At 47.1% G+C, this 26,044-nt stretch overlaps 2 protein-coding genes across 2 annotated transcripts in view; both read left to right on the forward strand.

The window, feature by feature from the left end:
- LOC116954619 (MAM and LDL-receptor class A domain-containing protein 1-like) overlaps nucleotides 1-20,340 on the forward strand; it is a 41,079-nt gene extending 20,739 nt beyond the window's left edge. The window contains exons 13-19 of the mRNA XM_076052246.1: nucleotides 4,844-4,963; nucleotides 6,301-6,447; nucleotides 9,526-9,779; nucleotides 10,027-10,111; nucleotides 17,156-17,299; nucleotides 17,658-17,819; nucleotides 19,379-20,340. Of these exons, the coding sequence (XP_075908361.1) occupies nucleotides 4,844-4,963; nucleotides 6,301-6,447; nucleotides 9,526-9,779; nucleotides 10,027-10,111; nucleotides 17,156-17,299; nucleotides 17,658-17,819; nucleotides 19,379-19,650 (1,184 nt within the window). The 3' untranslated portion in view covers nucleotides 19,651-20,340. The remainder of the gene's footprint in view (nucleotides 1-4,843; nucleotides 4,964-6,300; nucleotides 6,448-9,525; nucleotides 9,780-10,026; nucleotides 10,112-17,155; nucleotides 17,300-17,657; nucleotides 17,820-19,378) is intronic.
- Nucleotides 20,341-24,347: 4,007 nt separating this feature from the next.
- Nucleotides 24,348-26,044, forward strand: part of LOC116954624 (zonadhesin-like) — a 38,388-nt gene continuing 36,691 nt past the window's right edge. Inside the window, exon 1 of the mRNA XM_076052247.1 lies at nucleotides 24,348-25,033. Within this exon, the coding sequence (XP_075908362.1) occupies nucleotides 24,860-25,033 (174 nt within the window). The 5' untranslated portion in view covers nucleotides 24,348-24,859. The remainder of the gene's footprint in view (nucleotides 25,034-26,044) is intronic.

Here is a 26,044-nt window from a genome sequence, read left to right on the forward strand (position 1 = left end):
GTCTCCCCGCTCCCTTGAGATCCGAGGCTCTCCTCTCCCGTACTCGGGGGAGGGATACTGCCCTCCGGCTCTCCTATCCTCACCGTTGCTGCTCGAAGCATGGTCCGCGGCTGGCGCTTAGCTACCGGGGTCAGTCCACACACACTCTACGTGCCCAGGCACCAAGAAATCCGACGTCGCTACCTGCCCGGCGCAGCGCACCAATCGCACGCACGGGACTCGGGGTCGGGGGTCAGAGGGCAGGGGCGTCCCCCGTGCGCGCGCAGCCGATTGGAGGTACCCCGGAGCCGATTTAAAGGTCGTGTAAACAATCTCGCGTGAGCGCCGCCCGTGCCCCTCTCGCCCTCGCTAATCTCGAGCTACACAATTAATCTTGCGTACACAATGTTCGTTTACCTCGCACACACGTTAGCTACGATTCACACGTAGTGGCGAGAGTACCCAAACAGGTAGAATACTCGCTGGTGCGCAAACACAGGGTACTCCACCGAGCAGTCGGGTGCTGGCATGCCAGCGATCAGTCGGGTGTAAATACAGTGCACCCCGTCGATCCGACTCACGACACCCCATCCTCCTCTCCGCACTCACAGAGACAACACGACACGGTTTATCCTCTACTGACGATTTATTCCCCGCCAATAAACAAACTAAACTACGCGTCTTCTTTGGTTCTTTCGGTAAAGTCACGTAGAATGAGAATAAAATAATAAATTGATAAAATAAAATAACAATAATATTCTCACGACGTTTCGGCCACAACACAAGCGGCCTTCATCAGGTGAAGGGAGCGAGACTGTCTGGTAGGACAGCGCTGGAGTGAGAGAGCCACGTTCAGATCACGGCTTTTAAGCTGTGTGAGAGGAACAAAGAGCCTTGACGAAGGAATTAGCATAAAATTTAGCATTGAAAAGGCTGAATGATTAGCTTGTGACTGGTCACAGAAATAGCTATGTTAAAAGTTAAAGCATACACATCCGCAGAGGCACCCATTGTTAAAAGGAATTAGCATGGAATTTAGCATTGAAATAGCTAAATTAAGGCATTCGCTTGTAACTGCTACAGAAATAGTTACGTTGAAGTCAGAGCATACACATTCACCGAGGCACTTAGTACAAATCAAAACAGGAGAATTTAGCATTGAAATAACTAGGCGAATTTAGCATTGAAATAACTGGGTGATTTGCTGGTGACTGGTCACAGAAATGACTACACATCTGAGCTATTCACAGTACTATATAGTGAACCAATAAAAACTAAAATATAAATTACCTTCATGTTATCAATAAACTCTATATTCTCCAATCAGCTAAGCTACCAACCATAAGTCGTTATATATCACAATGCTATATGGCGAAAAAATGGGTGGATTCTTACCCTCAAATTTCCGTACCACGGATAGCTACGGGCCCCGTTCAGACGGACGAGTTCGTCCATGGTCGGAACAGAGGAGGGGGAGAGAGACAGCTGCGAAGCCCTAGTATACTCCATGTTGTAAACCATACCATTAACCGTGGTGTGAGAGGTATTAAGAGGCAATGCTGGCGAAAGAGCTGCGGTCTGAAGGTCATCGTAAAATTACAATTAATTAAGAAGAGAAATGATTTAACACATCTTTCCAGTGGTTACTAAGCCTGAATCCATCTTCTCGGTTGAAATTGTCTCTGTGCTTGTATATGTGAATGGCCTCATGAACGAATCTCTCATGGTAGCCAGTTGGTTTGCAAAGAACCTCCGTCTTGGAGAAGTCAATGTCATGTGAGCCCACTGAATTGTAACAGTGATCTGCCACGGCCGAGGAGTTCGTCTTACCGTGTTTCAAGTCTGCTTTATGTTCGCGGATGCGGTCCGAAATATGTCTTTTGGTTTCTCCAATGTAGCTACTACCACAGAGGCACTTTAGTTTGTAAACGCCCGGGTACTGTATGTCTGGAAGAGCATCTTTTACAGATGGAACTAAATCACGGATTTTGTGTACTGTGTTGAATCGGACCTGGATCTTGTGTTTATTCAGGATTTTGGAGATCTTTTTAGTGACCCCTGCAATGTAGGGTAAGGTGATGGTTTTGAGTGGCTCCACAAGAGGATCCTTCTTCATGACTGGAGTGATGGCTTTGCGGATTGTGTAGTCGGAGTAGCCATTAGCCCTGAGAGCCTGGTGTACGTGCTTGAGTTCACTGGTAATGTGTTCCTGGTCGGAAATGCATTGGGCTCTATGGTATAGAGTCTTGATGAGGCAGTTCTTCTGGGATGGATGGTGGTGGGAATCCGGTTTCAAGTAAGCATCTGTATGGGTAGTTTTCTTGTAGACAGAGTGGCTCATTGAACCATCATGTCTCCTTTTAATTAAGACATCCAGAAAGGGTAGTTTGCCATCTTTTTCGACCTCCATGGTAAATCTGATGGCTGGGTGTATGGAATTGATGTGGTCGCGGAATTGGTCTAGAGCAGGCTGGCCATGTGGCCAGATGACAAAGGTGTCATCAACGTACCTCTTCCATAAGGTCGGGCGTAGAGTGGCAGTCTGGATGGCGTCAGTTTCAAATGTTTCCATGAATACGTTGGCTACAACCGGAGATAGGGGGGAGCCCATTGGGGTGCCCTCAGTTTGTTTGTAGAAAGTTCCATTCCAGGTGAAGTATGTGTTGGTTAAGCAATGTCTCACCAGGGGGGGTACATCAGTATGCAGTCCTTGATGAACCAGGTCTTCAATGATAGCGATGGTGTCAGGTACCGGGACTTTGGTGAACACGGACACCACATCAAAACTGACAAGCAGGTCGTTTGGGGACAGGGAAATGTCTTTGATTGTCGATACCAGGTGAGTAGAATTTAGTACCGCAGAGGTGGTTTTTCCAGTGAAAGGTCGCAGTATATCAGCCAGAAAACGTGCCAGTTTGTAGGTGGGGGAGCTGATAGTAGAGACGATGGGACGAAGGGGTGTATCTTCTTTGTGTATCTTTGGAAGGCCATATAAACTTGGTGGTCTGGCAGCAGAGGGTTTCAACAAGAACTGTTTGTTCTCATCAATTAATGCTGTTGAATCAGAGATAATTTTGTTCGTTTTGGTGACCAGGCTGTTGGTGAGATCTCTTTTTATTTTTGTATAGCTGCCATCGTTGAGTAGTTCTTGAATTTTGTTGTTATATTCTGTTTTGTCCATGATGACAGTGGCATTGCCTTTGTCGGCTGAGAGAACGACAATATCATCCCTCTTTTTTAATTGAGATAATTCAAAACGTTCGTCTTTGCTGATGTTGCTAGGTGGCAACTTAGCGTTTTTGAGGGTTGCAGCGATTTCAGATCTTGCTACGTCTGCAGAGATGTGACTCAAGCCCTTGAGTGCAACGTCGACATGGGCAATGATATCATTAACCGGTAAGTGTCTCGGTGTGACAGCAAAGTTTAGACCTTTAGCTAAAACGGATTTCAGACCATCAGAAATGGAACTGTTACTGCGATTAATTACGACTTTGTTGACGTCTATCTTTTCGGTGTGTGGATCCGATTTTTTGCTGGAGAGGTGATTGAATTTGGAAATCAAATTGTCCCTACATTTGTTCGACATAGTGGCAGCCGAAGAGGTAGTCATATTGTCTACATGTTCCCAATCCGATGTAGACATTGTTGCTGTCAATTTTTAAGTGTGATTTGTAGAGTGTCTTGTCTAACTGATCGAGTTCGGTGCGTGTAAGTCTGATTTTTTCCGAGATAAGAGCGAAGCTAGTTCTAGCTAGAATTCGTTTTGCATTGAGAGAAGTTGCAACAGCAGAGGTTAGTGTAAATGCGGTTGGTATTACCTTAAACTACGCGTGTCAGTGTGGGTCAGCAGGGCAGGTATAGCCTACCCCCCGGTGGTCTCGGACTCAGTCTGTCTTGCCTCTCGCTCCACTTATTCCCCCCTAGTTATTAAGCCCAAACTCACCTCTCTTACATATTCGCGGTTCTACTCCGATGTGCAGCAAGCCGTGGAAGGGCGATGCTGCAGGTAGTCTTCGTGGGGAACGGGGCCAGGCTGCGCTGGGACTCGTCTCACGGACGATCCAGTGGCTGGTGTGATCATTCCTCCGATCTTGACCCCTTGAAGAACACGACTGATCCTCACTACCCTGTCCACCCCTTTTATTGTCCTTACATCAAAGGCAACGTGCTGCCAGTCCCCTGGCCTCTCGTCCAATCAGGAGCCTCTGATTTCCCGCTCTTTTGATAATCTGATTAGTGCTCTCTGCGGCGTCCGCTTTTTGCCCCTTTGAACAAGCGCACACGTCCTACACGGAGAGGAGGGCCCCATGTTTTCCCCACCGCTCGTTACTCTGCCCCACCCTCTACCTGCCTGCTGACCCTTGTCGAGTGTGGATGTTTTCTATCCACGGTGTATCAGCAGCCCCCGTCGTGACCACGTGATTACAATCCAGGTCACGGCGCCGCGGTGCACGTTAGCCTCAGGGTAGGTCACCCAATTCCCTGGTCGCAGGAAACCGTGAAGCTTGGTCCCATGAGGGGCTTTTGGGTGAAAACCTGCCGGCCAGGTGACCTCCCCTCGGGGCTCTATGTGGGGGGTATGTGTGTGTTCAAATGGGTGGTGGTGAGGGACGAGCAGCGTTGGCCCCATCGCTCGGAGGTGGCGGCGTCGCGGCCACTGCGTCAGCAGAACGGCTTTGCTGCTGCGGCATCACAGCGGCGGACCCGGCCTCGGCGGAGCGGCTTCGCTGCCGTGGCGCCACAAGATGAATGCAAATATGCATCCACGTTAAAATTAAAATCGTGCAAAACTACTGGATGCTCATCTCGCACGGAACGTTGCTCCGGTGAAACTGACGAGAACACCGCATGCTGTGCTTTGCAGAGAGCACAGCGGTGAACACCACAACAGCAACAACTACCACAACAACTACCACCACCACCATGCCCACGCCGTCCGCCAGCACTGTGTGCATCCCGCAGACACCCGCAGCTCCCGAGCCAGGTACGTGGCCACTCCGGTAGTCATCCTCGCAGCAGCAGCTGCAACGGCAGCAGCTGCAGCGGCTTTTGGTTTTACCACCGAACAAAGACGGCGGTCACCGCATCGCACGGCGCTTTCAGGTGCGTTTCTGCGGCCGTCTGGTACGCTCTGCCTTCCAATGTACTGTTTCTTGCTGAAACGTTCTTGCCTGCCCCAACTGGACATCTGTGAACAAGAACTTTATAGCTCATCAGATTCTTCCAGTATGAATACATATTCTGATGTTAGAAAGTCACTAGAGCTACGCACTTTTAAATCATTTAGATTGACAACTAATTTCTTTAGAACTGCTTGTTGTATTTAGTTTGTTGTCCTTTCCCCCGCACCTCCAATTAGTACGCTTGGCTACATATGGTGCAAAAAAAGTTAAACGTACGCACGTGCACTCTCACTGTCGAGCACTGCCCGTCTTGTTTGTGGAAGAGATTTGCTCTGAGTGTTCCCTTGGTGGTATTTTTTTGTGCGCACGTCTAGTAAATCGCTCCAGTTACAACGTTCAGCCCATTTGGCAAATCCAAAAGGGACAGCTCCTGGATCAAATCAGTGGATCAGGAGCGTGGGGCATGGACAAATATAAAGGGGGAACAAAGTCTGAAAACCTGCGCCAAGAAACACGTGGAGAACTCTGCCACCGCGTTGAGAGACAGAAAGAGGAACATACAGACTTAGATAACTTGTGCAAGTTAGGGACACAATATCGATCTTAAAGAAAGGGGCTTCATCAGGACATTCCGTGATAAAATAACCGATCTGTACAATGTGATGTCTGGCATCGAGATAACACCAAGCATTGAATCCTCCCTCCTGGGCTTTAAACCTCAAGGCGTCACCAGGCACCTTCTGCAAGTATTTAACATTTCGGCTAGAAAGACCATCCCGAGTTCATGGAAGAATCACGTACCACATAACGCCACGGTCCTACACGTCCTGCTATGCACAGCTCACGTGTTGTGCAAGTTGTACACCACCCATGTGGTTGGATCAATGAAAATAATTTACAAAAAAAGAAAAGGGGGGTAGGTCAGGACACGTGGCTGGAAGGGATGATGGCCGACATTCATCACCAATGATGGAGTGGAAGCCAAAGGAGATAAAACGCCAGGGCAGAACGTCCACCAACAACGCAGATGATGCAGTGGAACCGGGAGTGAGATTGATCTTGACATCACACGACTGTGGGGAATTGTCACGATTTTAAGGAAGCCTTTATCCAGCGGACCATTTTTCGTGACTGACGACGATGATATTTCACGAAGGAAAAGCACTCGGGTTGATGATGCTTCGTGTTGTCTCTGCAGACGCGCGTCTCAGCTGCAGCTTTGACGATGCGGCACTCCCGCTGTGCAGCTGGACTCAGTCGGGCGATGACGCCGGAGACTGGTACAGGAACTCGGGAGCAACCTCCAACCCCAGCACCGGTCCACCTGGGGACCACACCACCGGATGTGAGTGCCGAGACTGTATCTTGCTTAAGTGCGTTAATGCACCAGGAGTAGTTCTGCGATATCTCCTTCCACGGGTTGTTTGATAGAACTCATGGGCTGATGCACTGGCTCTGCCAGTACTCCGGATTGAAAATGCCTTTGTCGTATTACACTCCTAGGCTAATCACAAATGATAGGTCAACGAAGTGTCTTAACATCATCTCGAAATGTATCGCAGCCAAATACTCGAAACGCGTGATGTTGATTCTAAATGTGGAGGGAAAGACCGGAGGACCCAGAGAAAGTCCACGCGACCACGGGGAGAGAGAGACACGAAAACTCCAAATAGACAGCAGGCGTCAGGGTTGGGAACTAAACCACAACCTCCTGTATAACAGGGGAGGTAGTTAACATCTAGCCACCGCAGCGCCCTGCTCCCAGTGGCCTTGTGGGCACAAGGTGACTCAGCACCTGGCCTGCATGTGGGCACGATGGCTTGGAGGAGGCGAGTGTGGATGAATTGTTACGAGTCTCTTTGATCACACTGGCGTGGAAGCTGCTGGGAATACTCGAGTGAGAACCCCTGATATTTATAGGACGTTATTTTTTGTACAGGGGTTCATACTCATTTGAGGCAGAGTCGACCTAGGAGAGTCATTCCCAGGTGAAGTTCAGATACTACTTTCCCGAGATGTGCGTGCCCAGGAGTCTAATCAGGTTTGCCAGCATCGCAGTGCGGTGCGCAAACCGCACAATTGGTTGTGGAAGCCTCCGTGTTAAACTAAGTATGTTTGTATTATTGGTTCTTTCGGTAAAGTCACGTAGAAGGGAAGCAATAAAATAATAAAAATATAATACAATAAAATTTTCACGACGTTTCGACTGCAACACAAGCAATCATCATCAGGTGTGAAAACCACAGCAAGAAAATTTTAAAAAAGTGCCGGTTTTTTTTAAAGTTAGCACCACGGAGAGCGATTTGTCAGTTATTCAGATGGACGAGTCCATCTATGTTCGGAAAAGAGGAGGGCGAGACGAAAATAATGGATGCGGTCTGAAAGCCACCGTAAGCGTGAACAATCAATTAAGACCCGAAATGGTTTATCAAATCCTTCCAATGATTGCTAAGCCAGAATCCATCTTCTCAGTTGAAATTGTCTCTGTGTTTGTATATGTGGATAGCCTCATGAACGAATCTCTCATGGTAGCCAGATGGCTTGCAAAGAACCTCTGTCTTGGAGAAGTCAATGTCATGTGAGCCTACTGAATTATAACAGTGATCTGCCACGGCCGAGGTGTTGGTCCTACCGTGTTTTAGGTCTGCTTTGTGTTCACGAATGCGGTCCGAGACATGTCGTTTGGTTTCTCCAATGTAACTACTACCACAGAGGCAACTTAGTTTGTAGACGCCAGGGTACTGTATGTCCGGAATCACATCTTTTACAGACGGAACCAGATCACGGATTTTATGTAATGTGTTGAATCGGACCTGGATCTTGTGTTTTTTCAAGATTTTGAAGATCTTTTTTGTGATCCCCGCAATGTAGGGTAAAGTGATGGTTTTGAAAGGCTCCTCAAGAGGGTCCTTCTTCATAGTTGGAGTGATAGCTTTGCGGATTGTGTAGTCGTAGTAACCATTAGCCTTAAGAGCTTGGTGTACGTGCTTGAGTTCACTGGCTATGTGTTCCTGGTCGGATATGCATTGGGCTCTATGGTGCAGAGTCTTGATGAGGGAATTCTTCTGGGATGGATGGTGGTGGGAATCCGGTTTTAGGTAAGCATCCGTATGGGTAGCTTTCTTGTAGACAGAGTGGCTCATTGAACCATCAGGTCTCTTTTATTAAGACGTCCAAAAAAGGTAGCTTGCCAACTTTTTCGACTACCATGGTAAATCTGATGGCTGGGTGTATGGAATTGATGTGGTCGAGGAATTGGTCTAGAGCAGGCCGGCCATGTGGACAGATGACAAAAGTTTCATCCACGTACCTCTTCCATAAGGTTGGGCGCAGAGTGGCAGTCTGGATGGCGTCAGTCTCAAATTTCTCCATGAAAATGTTGGCTACAAACGGAGATAGGGGGGAGCCCATTGGGGTGCCCTCAGTTTGTTTGTAGAAGTTCCATTCCAAGTGAAGTATGTGTCGGTTAAGCAGTGTCTCACCAGGGGGGGTACCTCAGTGTTTAGGTCTTGATGGACCAAGTCTTCAATGATTGCGATGGTGTCAGGTACAGGAACTTTGGTGAATAAGGAAACTACATCAAAACTGACAAGCAGGTCGTCTGGGAACAGGGAAATACCCTTGATTGTCGTTACCAGGTGAGTAGAATTTTGGACCGCAGAGGTGGTTTTTCCAATAAAAGGCCGCAGGATATCAGACAGAAAACGAGCCAGTTTGTTAACGCTAAAAAAAGCCACTTTTTTCAAATTTTCTTGCTGTGGTTTTCACACCTGATGATGATTGCTTGTGTTGCAGTCGAAACGTCGTGAGAATTTTATTGTTTTAGGTTTGTATTATTTTATTGTTTCCCTTCTACGTGACTTTACCGAAAGAACCAATAATACATACAGGTAACAAGCTGAGATTCGGAGCACTCCCTTTAAGAGTGTACTCCTAATCTCAACTCGTTACCTGTATAAAAGACACCTGGGAGCCAGAAATCTTTCTGATTGAGAGGGGGTCAAATACTTATTTCCCTCATTAAAATGAAAATCAATTTATAACATTTTTGACATGCGTTTTTCTGGATTTTTTTGTTGTTATTCTGTCTCTCACTGTTCAAATAAACCTACCATTAAAATTATATACTGATCATTTCTTTGTCAGTGGGCAAGCGTACAAAATCATAAGGGGATCAAATACTTTTTTCCCTCACTGTATGTAGCGAACTGTGCTAATAGGAGGATAGTTCCTAAGATGAGGCTTTTAAATATTTGTAATATGTAAAGATGAAAATGCCAAACGTTCGCACGTTCAATTTCTCGCACCTCTGATGAGCACGGTTGGCTACGTATGGTACGAAAGAAGTTCAACATACAAACCGCTGTGCCACCGCTCGGTCCGCGTGCACACATTGACGGCACGGGATGCCGGTTTGTTTCAGCCTCCTTCTACCTCTACCTGGACTCTGCATCCTTGGGAGCTGGGGGAGGAGTGAGGCTCCTGAGTCCCAGCATCAACACCAACCAGAACGTGTGCCTGAGCTTCTGGTACCACATGTACGGCGATGAACTTATGACCCTGAACGTGCACGTGCTGGAGGACGGCGTAGAGAGACGCGTGTGGCGTGCGGAGGGGCAGCAGAGCAGCGCCTGGCTGCAGGGAACCGTCACCATCCAGGCCAAGCCAGACACCCAGGTCAGTGGCCCCTAATAATCACCAGAACTTTCACCATCCAGGCCAGGCCACACACCGAGCTCAGTGCCACCTGGCAACACCGGCCTAGAGGAGGATCGTGCGTCGCATCTGCCGTGTGAGATGACGTCGGTTGTGTTTTGCGTAAAAATTTGTATTCAATATTCGGTTGAGCATTCCCCTTGTGCTTGGTAGCACCCTAGAGCATGCCTCTTGGGACTAATGCCCCCGGGCTCTGCAATCCTTGCAGGTGATCGTCGAGGGCATTCGAGGAGTCACCGCGATGAGCGACGTGGCGCTGGATGACATCACAGTGGTGCTGGGAAGGTGTCCAGGTAAGAGCGCAGAAAGGGGGCACAGCCAACTGTGGGTGCCGTGACTGGCTTGACGCGCCCGTCGCGTGTGTACACGTGACGCGCCCGTCGCGTGTGTACACGTGTGTACACGTGACGCGCCCGTCGTGTGTGTACATGTGTGTACACGTGACACGCCCGTCGTGTGTGTACACGTAGCCACTACAATTTTTGGGAAGTAAGGCCAGAAAGACAGGGCCATGAATAAGGCTGCTGTCTCTGGTGGAGGCCAATCAGTTTCAAAGACAATGCGAGAATATTGTTTGCATGTTTTCCACAAGTATGTGCTGTTATGTTTGTTTGCATGTTTTCCACAAGTATGTGTGGTTATTGCAGACTTCATTATGGGACCTCCTTTACCAGTACCAAAATATGAGAATAGGTTTTCCCCATTTTTCTAGCAACAAAACAGGTGTTAAGATGTTAAAACACCAAACTGAAACCTTTGACAAGGAATCATGTTTGCATTAACCACAATGCTTGTGGTCAGAATGCAAACAAAAAAAAACGTACTCTGATCATATATATGCATTGTCTTTAAAACTGATTGGTCCACACCACAGACAGCTTTCTTTTGAGCCTCGTCTCAAACGGTGTTAGACCAGAGGACGCCAAAAGGTGTGGACCAATCAGTTTCAAAGACAATGCATATATGATGAGAATATATTTTTTGTTTGCATTCTGACTACAAGTATTGTGGTTAATGCAGACATGATTCCTTGTAAAAGGTTTCAGTTTGGTGTTTTAACATCTTAACACCTATTTTGTTTTGATTTAAAGCTTTCGTGACTGCAGTAATTCATATTCTTAGTTTTTTCGGTAAAGTCACGTTGAAGAGAAACAACAAAATAACAAAATATATATAAAACAATAAAAATTCTCACGACGTTTCGACCATAACTCAAACGGTCATCATCAGGTGTGTCGGTTTGCATAAATTTATTTTGAAAACGGCATATTTATTTATTTATATATATAAAAATAACGTTTGCGTCACGCGCAACGATTGGCTGTTTGCCAGGACTAGTCCATCTATTTTTTGAAAAGAGGAGGGGGGAGACGAAATTTGTTTTTATGTATGCTGTCTGAAAGCCACTGTAAGCGTGAACAATCAATCAAGAACTGAAATGATTTATCAAATCTTTCCAATGATTGCTAAGATAGAATCCATCTTCTCGGTTGAAATTGTCTCTGTGTTTGTATATGTGGATAGCCTCATGAACGAATCTCTCATGGAAGCCAGATGGCTTACAAAGAACCTCCGTCTTGGAAAAGTCAATGGCATGTGAGCCTACTGAATTAGAACAATGATCTGCTACGGCCGAGGTGTTGGTCCTACCGTGTTTAAGGTCTGCTTTATGTTCACGAATGCGGTCCGAGATATGGCGTTTGGTTTCTCCAATGTAACTACTACCACAGAGGCAACTTAGTTTGTAGACACCAGGGTATTGTATGTCCGGAATCACATCTTTTACAGACGGAACCAGATCACGGATTTTATGTAATGTGTTGAAACGGACCTGGATCTTGTGTTTATTCAAGATTTTGGAGATCTTTTTTGTGATCCCAGCAATGTAGGGTAAAGTGATGGTTTTGAAAGGCTCCTCAAGAGGGTTCTTCTTCATGGTTTGAGTGATAGCTTTGCGGATTGTATAGTCGGAGTAACCATTAGCCCTAAGAGCTTGGTGTACGTGCTTGAGTTCACTGCTTATGTGTTCCTGGTCGGATATGCATTGGGCTCTATGATACAGAGTCTTGATGAGAGAATTCTTCTGTGATGGATGGTGGTGGGAATCCGGTTTCAGATAAGCATCCGTATGGGTAGCTTTCCTGTAGACAGAGTGGCTCATTGAACCATCAGGTCTCTTTTTAATTAGGACATCCAAAAAAGGTATCTTGCCATCTATTTCGACTTCCATGGTAAATCTGATGGCTGGGTGTATGGAATTGATGTGGTCGAAGAATTGGTCTAGAGCAGGCCGGCCATGTGGCCAGATGACAAAAGTGTCATCCACGTACCTCTTCCATAAGGTTGGGCGCAGACTGCCACTCTGCGCCCAACCTTATGGAAGAGGTACGTGGATGACACTTTTGTCATCTGGCCACATGGCCGGCCTGCTCTAGACCAATTCTTCGACCACATCAATTCCATACACCCAGCCATCAGATTTACCATGGAAGTCGAAATAGATGGCAAGATACCTTTTTTGGATGTCCTAATTAAAAAGAGACCTGATGGTTCAATGAGCCACTCTGTCTACAGGAAAGCTACCCATACGGATGCTTATCTGAAACCGGATTCCCACCACCATCCATCACAGAAGAATTCTCTCATCAAGACTCTGTATCATAGAGCCCAATGCATATCCGACCAGGAACACATAAGCAGTGAACTCAAGCACGTACACCAAGCTCTTAGGGCTAATGGTTACTCCGACTATACAATCCGCAAAGCTATCACTCAAACCATGAAGAAGAACCCTCTTGAGGAGCCTTTCAAAACCATCACTTTACCCTACATTGCTGGGATCACAAAAAAGATCTCCAAAATCTTGAATAAACACAAGATCCAGGTCCGTTTCAACACATTACATAAAATCCGTGATCTGGTTCCGTCTGTAAAAGATGTGATTCCGGACATACAATACCCTGGTGTCTACAAACTAAGTTGCCTCTGTGGTAGTAGTTACATTGGAGAAACCAAACGCCATATCTCGGACCGCATTCGTGAACATAAAGCAGACCTTAAACACGGTAGGACCAACACCTCGGCCGTAGCAGATCATTGTTCTAATTCAGTAGGCTCACATGCCATTGACTTTTCCAAGACGGAGGTTCTTTGTAAGCCATCTAACTTCCATGAGAGATTCGTTCATGAGGCTATCCACATATACAAACACAGAGACAATTTCAACCGAGAAGATGGATTCTATCTTAGCAATCATTGGAAAGATTTGATAAATCATTTCAGTTCTTGATTGATTGTTCACGCTTACAGTGGCTTTCAGACAGCATACATAAAAACAAATTTCGTCTCCCCCCTCCTCTTTTCAAAAAATAGATGGACTAGTCCTGGCAAACAGCCAATCGTTGCGCGTGACGCAAACGTTATTTTTATATATATAAATAAATAAATATGCCGTTTTCAAAATAAATTTATGCAAACCGACACACCTGATGATGACCGTTTGAGTTATGGTCGAAACGTCGTGAGAATTTTTATTGTTTTATATATATTTTGTTATTTTGTTGTTTCTCTTCAACGTGACTTTACCGAAAAAACTAAGAATATGAATTACTGCAGTCACGAAAGCTTTAAATCAAAATTTAATCGCCTCTACGGGGAGGGTTTTCACATAACTTTAAGATCCTTCAACAAACTCCGGGATAAGAAAGCTCAGCTGATCGAGTCTCTCACCTTCCTGAAGAGATGCCGCGACTCTGGGGTAATACCAATCGCATTTACACTCACCTCTGCTACTGTAACTTCTTCTAATGCGAAACGAATTCTTTTCAAAACTAGCTTAGCTCTTATCTCAGAAAAAATCAGACTTATACGCACAGAACTAGATCAGTTAGACAAGACACTCTACAAATCACACTTATCATTGACGGCAATAATGTCCACATCGGATTGGGAACATGTAGACAATATGACTGCCTCTTCAGCTGCTACTATGTCGACCAAATGTAAGGAAAACCTGATTTCCAAATTTAACCTCCTATTCAACAAAAGACCGGACCCACACACCAAAAAGTTAGACGTTAATAAAGTCGTAATTAATCGCAGTAACAGTTCTATTTCCGATGGTCTGAAATCCGTTTTAGCTAAAGGTCTAAACTTTGCAGTCACACCTAAACACATACCAGTTAATGATATAATTGCCCAAGTAGACGTTGCTCTCAGGGGCCTGGGTCACATCGCTGCAGACGTAGCAAGATCTGAAATCGCTGCAACCCTCAAAAACGCTAAGATGCCAGCTAGCAACCTCAGCAAAAATGAGCGTTTTGAATTATATAAATTAAAAAAGAGGAATGATATTGTAGTTCTCTCAGCTGACAAAGGCAATGCTACTGTTATCATGGATAAAATAGAATACAACAACAAAATTAAAGAATTACTCGACGATGGTAGTTATACAAAAATAAAAAGAGATCCCACCAACAGCCTCGTCACACAAACCAACAAAATAATTTCTGATTCAACCGCATTAATTGATCAATCTAAACAGTTTTCATTGAAACCTTCTGCTGCCAGGCCACCAAGATTATACGGCTTACCAAAAATACATAAAGTTGATACACCTCTTCGTCCCATAGTCTCTACTATCAGCTCCCCCACCTACAAACTAGCTCGTTTTTTGTCTGAAATCCTGCGTCCTTTCACTGGAAAGACCACCTCTGCGGTACAAAATTCTACTCACCTGGTATCAACAATCAAGGGTTTTCCCTGTCCCCAGACGACCTGCTTGTCAGTTTTGATGTAGTTTCCTTATTCACCAAGGTTCCTGTACCTGACACCATTGCAATCATTGAAGACTTGGTTCATCAAGGACTAAACACTGAGGTACCCCCCCTGGTGAGACACTGTTTAACCAATACATACTTCACTTGGAATGGAACTTTCTACAAACAAACTGATGGCACCCCAATGGGCTCCCCCCTTTCTCCAGTTATAGCTAACATTTTCATGGAGAAATTTGAGACTGACGCCATCCAGACTGCCACTCTGCGCCCAACCTTATGGAAGAGGTACGTGGATGACACTTTTGTCATCTGGCCACATGGCCGGCCTGCTCTAGACCAATTCTTCGACCACATCAATTCCATACACCCAGCCATCAGATTTACCATGGAAGTCGAAATAGATGGCAAGATACCTTTTTTGGATGTCCTAATTAAAAAGAGACCTGATGGTTCAATGAGCCACTCTGTCTACAGGAAAGCTACCCATACGGATGCTTATCTGAAACCGGATTCCCACCACCATCCATCACAGAAGAATTCTCTCATCAAGACTCTGTATCATAGAGCCCAATGCATATCCGACCAGGAACACATAAGCAGTGAACTCAAGCACGTACACCAAGCTCTTAGGGCTAATGGTTACTCCGACTATACAATCCGCAAAGCTATCACTCAAACCATGAAGAAGAACCCTCTTGAGGAGCCTTTCAAAACCATCACTTTACCCTACATTGCTGGGATCACAAAAAAGATCTCCAAAATCTTGAATAAACACAAGATCCAGGTCCGTTTCAACACATTACATAAAATCCGTGATCTGGTTCCGTCTGTAAAAGATGTGATTCCGGACATACAATACCCTGGTGTCTACAAACTAAGTTGCCTCTGTGGTAGTAGTTACATTGGAGAAACCAAACGCCATATCTCGGACCGCATTCGTGAACATAAAGCAGACCTTAAACACGGTAGGACCAACACCTCGGCCGTAGCAGATCATTGTTCTAATTCAGTAGGCTCACATGCCATTGACTTTTCCAAGACGGAGGTTCTTTGTAAGCCATCTGGCTTCCATGAGAGATTCGTTCATGAGGCTATCCACATATACAAACACAGAGACAATTTCAACCGAGAAGATGGACTCTATCTTAGCAATCATTGGAAAGATTTGATAAATCATTTCAGTTCTTGATTGATTGTTCACGCTTACAGTGGCTTTCAGACAGCATACATAAAAACAAATTTCGTCTCCCCCCTCCTCTTTTCAAAAAATAGATGGACTAGTCCTGGCAAACAGCCAATCGTTGCGCGTGACGCAAACGTTATTTTTATATATATAAATAAATAAATATGCCGTTTTCAAAATAAATTTATGCAAACCGACACACCTGATGATGACCGTTTGAGTTATGGTCGAAACGTCGTGAGAATTTTTATTGTTTTATATATATTTTGTTATTTTGTTGTTTCTCTTCAACGTGACTTTACCGAAAAAACTAAGAATATACCTATTTTGTTGCCAGAAAAAAGGGGAAAACCTATTCTCATATTGCAGACTTGATTATGCCCAGTTGCAATAGGTTTCTATTTGGCGTTTGAACATCTTAACACCTCCTGCTTTATTGCCAGAAAGGGTAAAACCTACTATCTGTCATCATTTCCTCCCATGTCTCCAACATAAAACGTAACGTATTCCTCGTTCCATCGAAGTTAAAGGGTCTTCCAAACTAATGAGCAGACTTTTGGAGACTCCTCACTGACTAGCTCGACCTCCTGCCACCATGGCGTTTCAAGCAGCCGTCACTTTTTTAGGACTGCAGCAAATTGCAATTGAAGGGGCAAGAAACACCGACTCACACGAGCCGTGCGGGTGGAATTATTTGTTCATTTACAATGCAAAAAAGTGCAATAAGGAAACAAACCAATTCCGCGATGAACAGCAATTGTGCTGTACTCCCATTTGTGTCTATTCGGAAGCACAACGCCAACGTCCAATTTGTAGTTTTGCTCTTCCTCCATTGTGGGTTTACTCTGTGCGGGTTGCATGGACACACCACCGTGGCTTGTGTCTTTCATGTTCCATTCGTGAAAGAGAGATGTGGCCTGTCGAAATCGGCCTGTCAATGTTCCGATGCGATTGACGGTTCCACCGGTGTCTCCGGGGAGTTTTTCATTGTCGGGAGGTGCGACGTTTGGGTCGAGATTTCGGTGTTCATTCCCAAACGTATCGCGTTGTTCGTTTCACAGAGAACGACAAAACATTGGTCTCTGGTTAACGAGAATGGGCAGAATAGCCACGCAGTGAGCATGCCCACGACCAGGGCACTTCGCAGAGCTGGTGGATCCATTGCTGGTGCTGGCGGCGCTGACAAGACACCTCCTAACGTGCCCTGAAGTGCAACCCAAAGGCCCCGTGACACCATCGGCACGCATACCGGTGTCGAAAACACAAACCCGGAAACCAGGTTGATAAAAAAAATACCAATGTGTGTGAATGCGTGGCTGATGTTTCTGTGTTTGTATTGATGATCTTTTATTTATTTTATTTAAATCACCCCACAGAGTGTGTGAGCGGATGTGACTTCGATGAGATGGGGGACTTCTGCGGCTGGGCGAACAGCGGAGGGGACTTTGGCTGGGAGCATTGGAACGGTCCCACAAACACTGAGAACACTGGCCCTGACGATGACTTCTCACGGCCTGGCTGTGAGTATCTTACAGCCTCGCATCACTCACAGCCTCCACTCCAGCTACTGGCCTTGAAACCCACATCTAGTATAATGTATCTCGATCACTGTATTAGTGACTACGGCAGTGTGTGTGTGGATCACTGTGTTAGTGAATACAGCAATGTGTGTGCATCACTGCTAGTGAATACAGCAGTGTGTGTTGATCACTGTGTTAGTGAATACAGCAGTGTGTGTGTGTGGATCACTGTGTTAGTGAATACAGCAGTGTGTGTGTGGATCACTGTGTTAGTGAATACAGCAGTGTGTGGATCACTGTGATAGTGAATACAGCAGTGTGTGTGTGTGGACAACTATGTTAACTGTGCTGTGTGTAGTTGGGAATTACCTGCTGCTGGACTCTGAGGTCAACGACCCTGGAGCGGCGCTGCTGCTGGAGAGTCCGGCTCTCCGCTCCTCTGGGTGCCTCGTCCTGAGCTTCCACTACTTCCTGTATGGGTCAGCAGAGAACATGGCCATCAACGTTTACATCAAGGAAGGTAGGAAACCTGCAGACTCATCGATAATTTGACGCCCATTGACATTTCACAATGTGGTTTTGTTTATTTTCTGGTGGACAGCTCTCCGGTAATGTGTGATAAACATTCAATCAATTTACAGTTTATGTCATTGCTCTTGCAACAGGTAGGGTGTACTGCAGCATTGCATGGAGTGAGATTATGCAAAAATTCATGGTTACCTTTATTCACGTTGGATTCCAGTGAACACGTAACAATAGAATTTACTTTTGAGTTGAATTATCTGTTTAATGGTGGTATCTATCGATGCTGTTGAGTATCAAGGCATCAGCGTACGACTTACACGCATGCAGGGCTATCAGAATCAGAATATTAAGACTACAGGAGGAACCGATGAACTATTAAACTCTTTTTTTACAGATGTCCAGTAGGGGCACCGGGTCAGAACGTTACAACAACAAAAAACAAAGAATACAAGAACACGATAGTAGTGCAAAGTATAGGAAAGGTAAACAAATCACTTAAAAAACATATACAAATAAAACTAAACTTTTTAAAAAAAATCTTACCAGGTAAAGCCCACTGAGTTATTAGCTTATTTTTTGGACGCGACCTGGCTATCACAAACGATAGCTCAACGAAACGGCGTCTCGTGTAGAAATGTACAGCAGCCAAATACTCTTAACGCGTGACATTGATTATAAATGTGGAGGGGTGAGACCAGAGGACCTAGAGAATAATCCACGTGATCACGGGGAGAACCTGCACATTTCAATTATACAAGTGTCAGGGTTGGGATTGAACCCACGACCTCCTGTATACCAGGCGAGGTAGTTAAACTAATAAACTATTTTTTAAACGAACGATGCATTCACGCAAGCACCCGATGCTCCGTTTTTAAGTTTTAAAATGAAACATCTTTGAATTGTATTATGTTTTGAATTAGATCATTGTATTTCTTCATTAAAAGCTTATATCATTTTACATCTGGAAGATTTCATTGAAAACGACATTTCGTGTGAATTTTCTTTCGTCGTTAAGTAGATGGCCTTGCTGGGGGTTTACTTCGATGCGGACTTTCACCTGTTTGGTATTGCGGGATCGAGATAAGGCGACATAGAGCTGCTGGCCGTGCGAGAAGACCACCGTCTGCAGATCGCTTCCAACGTAATCGAACGTCTGTCCCTGCGCCTCCGTCGTTCATGCAGGGGGCGCGTAGGTTGCAGCGCCCCCTGCATGAAAACGATGGAAAGTGCAGCGGTAGATAAAGTGCGCTTATATAAGAGTATTTTATCAGGTAAGGCCCATTGAGCTACGTAGCTCATTTTCAGAAGCGACCTGGCCACCACAAATGATAGCTCAACGAAGTGTCTCATTATCACGTGGGAATTCATAAGCAGCAAAATAACGCATCAAGGAAGAGCAAGGCTTGAAGTACATTGATTGACCTACTGTGACTGATAACGTGACAGACGCTGCAAGGTCTCTTCCCCCAAGACCCCACTCCCCCACGTTATTTCCACACAAGCCCTGTGCGACGTACAGTAACCGAGTCTCGTTCCGACCCCCGTCTGGTGCAGGTGGCTCCTTGGGGGATCCCATTTGGTCCGCCCGCGGCAACCACGGGCGGTGGTGGCTTCCAGTTCGGCTCCTCGCTCTCCGCCAAGGGCCGCTCCAGGCAGGTGGAACACTTCCCATGGCTCCACGCTGCTCACACACACAAAGTGCTCGCCACAAACATAGGCAAAACATACACCTCGCCAATCTCGTAAAAGAGCATGAACCATCATCACGCGAACTCTGGCCATCATCCTCGCAGAAGAAGCAGTGGCGGCTCTTGGCTGGCCGTTGAACAAAGACGGTCACCGCATCGCACTGCACTTTCAGATGCGCTTCTACGGCCGTCTGGAACGCTTTTCCTTCCGATATTAGGAAGCCACTTGAGCTTTGCACTTTTAAATCATCATCCAGTTAAAACTAATTTCTTTAGAACTGCTTTTAGTGTTTAGTTTGTTGTCCTTCCCCCGCACCTCATGGTTGGCTACGTACGGTGCGAAAGAAGTTCAACGTACATACATTACAAGACCAACAGGCGCACCGGCAGCGCGCGCTCATGTCGCAATGCACACTGGGATTGTTCCGTCATTGTCGAGGGAACTGGGGGCGCTGCGGTGGCGATATGTTAACTACCTTGCCCGGTATGCAGGAGGTCGTGGGCTCATTCCCGAGCCTGACGCCTGCTGTATATTTGGGTGCTTCAACATTTTTTTAACACTTCTGAGAATTTGCAACAATGCCACAAGAAATATGCCTCCGGGCTCTGGAGACCACCTGGAGAAGATTCCAGACATGCGTTGACAATGATGGCGAACAAGTGGAGACTCTTTGAAGCTATTAACATCACATTTGTTATCATGTTACAGTGTATTATCCTTTCTTTTTCCATTAAAAACGATAGTCCCATGTAAGTGTTAAGATTTTTTTGAAGCACCCTGTATTTACCTTGGCTGGCGATGGTCAGCAAAGGGCCCCCTGGGTGTTTACACTGCACTGTCATTCGCCTTCCTGCAGTTTGCCATCGAAGGAATCCGTGGCGAAACCGCGCAGAGCGACGTTGCCCTGGACAGCATTTGCATCGCAGCCTGCGACCTTTCAGGTGACGGGGCACCTCCAATGAGCACGGGTTGGCGACGTGCGGTGTGAAAGAAGTTCAACGTTTGTACAAAAGACAGAGGTCCGCCATATAGCCTTCATGAACTGTTCGGGCAAGTTCTGTTAGCGAGCACCTATGAAGGCTGGCATGGTGCACGAGGGGGTGGGTGGCCAGCACCATGCCTTGCCGTCTTTGTCTCCCAAGTGGCGACATTTAAACACTGTGTCAGGTATTCATTTGGGGCTGAGTCGACCTAGGGGAGGCCCAGGACCGGTACATATAATCATTCATGAGCACCTATGAAGGCCGGCATGGCCTTTATAGGTGCTCGTGAACAGCACTTGCCCCAACAATCTGTTAAGGCTATGCAGGGGATCTTTTTCTTTGTGTGAATTATCTGTTTGCTGTGTGTGTACCAATTTACCTCGAATTCCCTGCAAACGAGACGTTCCATCTCAAGGCATTTTGCAGTTGGATTATTGTAATAAATTAACGATTAATTAAAGTGAAAACTCCATAAAAAAATACCGATTTGCCTTTTTTCAGATTGCTACACAAGCCCATCGACAGTGACAGCCCCTCCGTCAACAACACTCGCAGGTACCGATGCATTCGCACGCCTTGCCAACCATCGTGACGTTTAATGTCAAGAGTTAACACAACGGCGACGTTATATTTTCGTTCAGGGGGGAGTGCGTCCGTCTCAACTACGACCCCTGCGTGGGGGCCGATTGTGACAGGGACGCCGGCCGATCCGGCGAGCTCCTTCACCCAACAAGCTAACACGGACGACTCTGCGGACACAAACCAACCCTCGACATCGGCCGCCACGCAAGCTGCACACGAACTGACAGGCGGCTCAACGCCAGGGCCTACGGAAGCGGTCAGACCGCCGGTCTTCAGCACGACAGGCATGTCAGGCGTGACGGATCACTCGGTGTCGGATTACACCGCAGCGGACGTGCCTCGGACCGTGGGCACAACAGGTGCTGAATCTTCTCCAGTGGTAACCGACATGTGGATGTCGGATCTCACAGATGATCCACTGGTAGACAGCACTACAGACTTTGACTTTCCCACAGAATACACAGATGACCCAATACCAGATTCTACCGATTCCACAGAGGAGCCTCCTGTCGTCAGCACTACAGACTTTGATTTTCCCACAGAATACACAGATGACCCAATACCAGATTCTACCGATTCCACAGAGGAGCCTCCTGTAGACAGCACTACAGACTTTGATTTTCCCACAGAATACACAGATGACCCAATACCAGATTCTACCGATTCCACAGAGGAGCCTCCTGTCGTCAGCACTACGGACTTTGATTTTCCCACAGAATACACAGATGACCCAATACCAGATTCTACCGATTCCACAGAGGAGCCTCCTGTCGTCAGCACTACGGACTTTGATTTTCCCACAGAATACACAGATGACCCAATACCAGATTCTACCGATTCCACAGAGGAGCCTCCTGTCGTCAGCACTACAGACTTTGACTTTTCCACAAAATATACAGATGCGCCAAACCCAGAGTCTACATATCCCACAGAGGAGCCTCCTGTCATCAGCACTACGGACCTTGACTTTTCCACAAAATATACAGATGTGCCAAACCTAGAGTCTACATATCCCACAGAGGAGCCTCCTGCCGTCACCACTACGGACCTTGACTTTTCCACAAAATATACAGATGTGCCAAACCCAGAGTCTACATATCCCACAGAGGAGCCTCCTGTCGTCAGCACTACGGACCTTGACTTTTCAACAAAATATTCAGATGTGCCAAACCCAGAGTCTACATATCCCACAGAGGAGCCTCCTGCCGTCAACACTACGGACCTTGAGTTTTCCACAAAATATACAGATGTGCCAAACCCAGAGTCTACATATCCCACAGAGGAGCCTCCTGTCATCAGCACTACGGACCTTGAGTTTTCCACAAAATATACAGATGCGCCAAACCCAGAGTCTACATATCCCACAGAGGAGCCTCCTGTCATCAGCACTACGGACCTTGAGTTTTCCACAAAATATACAGATGTGCCAAACCCAGAGTCTACATATCCCACAGAGGAGCCTCCTGTCATCAGCACTACGGACCTTGACTTTTCCACAAAATATACAGATGTGCCAAACCCAGAGTCTACATATCCCACAGAGGAGCCTCCTGTCGTCAGCACTACGGACTTTGACTTTTCCACAAAATATACAGATGCGCCAAACCCAGAGTCTACATATCCCACAGAGGAGCCTCCTGTCATCAGCACTACGGACCTTGAGTTTTCCACAAAATATACAGATGCGCCAAACCCAGAGTCTACATATCCCACAGAGGAGCCTCCTGGCACCAGCACTACGGACATTAACACAGAAGTCTCGGGCATGTTCACGACAGTTGAGCCACCAGCTGAGAGCACAGCAGCTGCCAGCTCCTCGACAGCACGGGCCTCGCCTGCGACTGCTGGAACGCCAGCGTTGACGTCTGGAGCAGCCACACCAGGCGAGTTCTGTGTGGTGTGCCCTGCTGTGCCGCGTTCGGTTCGCTATCCTATCAGAGACTTTGAGGCAGTAGTGTGACGAGCGTGGGGGTAGGCAGGGGGTGCCTTGCCCCCCCACCCCCTGCCCACTGGTGGCCAAGGCTACGAGTTGGGGCCCCCTTGACAACCACCATCAGATATGCTCTGAACAACAGTGTGAAAGAACAACAGCAACACTCATGTAATGATGTGATTAGGGCAAGAGGAGCCGACATACAGGGTGCTTCAAAAATGTTTTAACACTTCCGAGAATTTACAACAATACCACGAGAAATGTGCTGCTGCCTCCGGGCTCTGGAGACTACCTGGAGAAGATTCCAGGCATGCGTTGACAATGATGGCGGACAAGTGAAGCTATTCACATACATTTGTGTTACAGTGTTATTATACGTTCTTTTTCCATTAAAAACGATAGTCCCATATACCGTATTTTCCCGCATATAGCCCGCATACACAAAAAAACCTGCAGACGCATATACCCCGCAAAAATAGCGTTTTGTGTAAAACATTTAAGATAGCCCACACCTCTATATACCCCGCATGCATTCATATCTTTAACGTCGTTACCGCAGCTTAATTCCATCATATTAATACAAAGTTTACATTTGTAATGCATTCCACTTTCAATTGTTAACATTAAAATCATAACGTGCACAAAGATAACAAACTAACCGGAAACGAGTTAACTTAAAACAGTAAATAAGTAACAAAAGTAAATATCCAATAAATAAGTAACACATAACTGGTAGATAAGTACCGTAAGTAAGCGTACTGTTAGGCTTACCAGCATTCGACCTCATCATATTACAGCTACTGGACCGGTAGTTACCCCTGTACAGTTTTAGCACTGGTAGATTCCGCACTGCGCAGACAATAGCGGCACTACGGTGACGCCATTGCCTCCTGGCAACAAAGCCATTGGAAGTTTGAAACAAAGCTCATGGTCGTGACTGTATAGTGCTCAGCCAATAGCAGCGGCCTAAGGGACTCAGAAATTATGATTCCGCGTCTGGTGGACGCTTGTTAAGGCCCTTCCCATTGTGCAATAGCCTCAGCTGAAACTTTCGCACCCCCCTACAGCCACTCAAAGTATTACGGTAAACAAAGTGCGCCCACTTGAAACATTGTCGTTTCATTGTACAAACAATTCAATAATTTAAAACGTGATAACATGTGCAATTTAGTGTGAGTGGTTTATTCAGCAGTGCTTTAGTCAAAGGTAAGTGTTGCATAGTGGATAGTCCTACCATGAAAAAATTAAACGAGTTATTACAAGTCACATGTGGAAAATATTTTTTGGGATAGCCCACACCTCCATATACCCCGCAGGGTCTTGTTTTGTTTGTTAAAAGTGGTATACCCCGCGGGTTATATGCGGGAAAATATTACACAACCTGTATAATAGCCTAGGCATGACCGTGCGAGACCAATCAAATATTGGAGCCTCATCTGACCGATTGCCGCACCCCCTGAGCTGACAATCTCATCACACGCCACTGCCTTAAGGGAATTTCACGTGGTCTCTAGAACAACTGCTCGGTCACAGCTATATTGGCGCGTTGGCCAGTGCTCATCTCTGTCGGCAGCTTTGCACCAACGGCAGAAATTCCAGAGCCCCGCGACAGGGACCAATATCAACGTAGGATAACCATTACGATAATGAGGATGATGATGATGACAAAGATGATGACGATGATAATAACAATGACGATGATAATGATGACAATGATGACGATGACGAAGATGATGACGATCTCTTCCGTAAAAATCACTACGCCCCCCCCCCCACACAGACCGTGCGGTTTGCCACGTGGCTGGAGATCCGCACTACGTGACCTTCGACTCCCGGCTTATCAGCTACATGGGCACGTGCACGTACACGCTGGTGGCCGTGTGCAACGACACCGGCGTGACCAACTTCACCGTCACGGCCAAGAACGAAGAGCGCGGTCTGCCCAACGCCTCCTACCTCAAGCACGTGATCATCGACATAGCGGGCCACCGCATCACCCTGCAGAAGAGCCACCGCGTGCTGGTACGCACAGTCGCTCCCGCCATGATGGCTCCGTCGCCTTCTTGCTCCTCCTCCCTATTCTTACCCCCTCCTCCTCTCTCCTCCTCCCCCCTCCTCCCTCTTCCTCCTTCCCCCCCTCCTCCCCCCTCCTCCGCCCTCCTCCTCCCTCCTCCTCCCCCCTCCTCCTCCCTCCTCCTCCCCCCTCCTCCCTCTTCCCCCCCTCCTCCCCCCCCTCCTCCTCTCCCCTCCTCCTCTCCCCTCCTCCCTCCTCCTCCTTCCCCCCCTCCTCCATTCTTTCCCTGTCCTCCTCCCTCCTCCTACCCCCTCCGCCTCCCCCCTCCCTCCTTCCCCCCTCCTCCCTCCTCCCCCCCCCTCCTCCTCCCTCCTCCTCCCTCCTCCTCATTGAACGGCTTCAGGCGAGGCAGATTGAGTGGCCGCAATGCCACGGGGAGTGGATCTCTACAGGGCCAGGAGTTCGGCACGTGGGCCAATCGTCGTCTGACTTAGGTGGTGGCCACGGTCACAATTTGGGCTGCCTTCCCTCACACTGCACTTATGGAGGAGTGAGTGGCCATGTCATCATCTTCCCTGGCCGTGTCCTCAAGCAGTCGAGGGTTGTCCAATATTTTCCGTGGAAGTTTGAACCCTGAGGGACTTCACCGCCAGGGAGGGGGGGTGGTCAGTTACCTACGCCAGGTGGCGATCGGTGACGTTTGCAGTCGACCCCGGAGTTTGCGCCTTCGAGAGGTGGCAGGGCTGTCATCGGTTTGTAGGGTTTGGAGTGGGATTTCAGATGTGTGGGTGGAGTGGGTGGAGTGGGTGGAGTGGGTGGAGTGGGAGGCGGGAGCGGGGGTTTGAGGTTCACTCGTCAGTAGGAGCGCTTCGTCAAACGCGCGCATCAATGGCGGGAGATTAAAGAATCGGCCGACACGCGCAGGAAGGTCGCTGCCGCGGTGCCATAGCGAGCACATCACAGCCGACTTGCGCCTCAGAGGCCACCGGTTCAGCCTCCGTGTGCGGCAGTTGCAACGA

This window comes from Petromyzon marinus, chromosome 55, assembly GCF_048934315.1.
Source record: "Petromyzon marinus isolate PM22_M1 ecotype Great Lakes invasive population chromosome 55, UKy_Petmar_22M1.pri1.0, whole genome shotgun sequence".
Taxonomy (NCBI): Eukaryota; Metazoa; Chordata; class Hyperoartia; order Petromyzontiformes; family Petromyzontidae; genus Petromyzon; species Petromyzon marinus.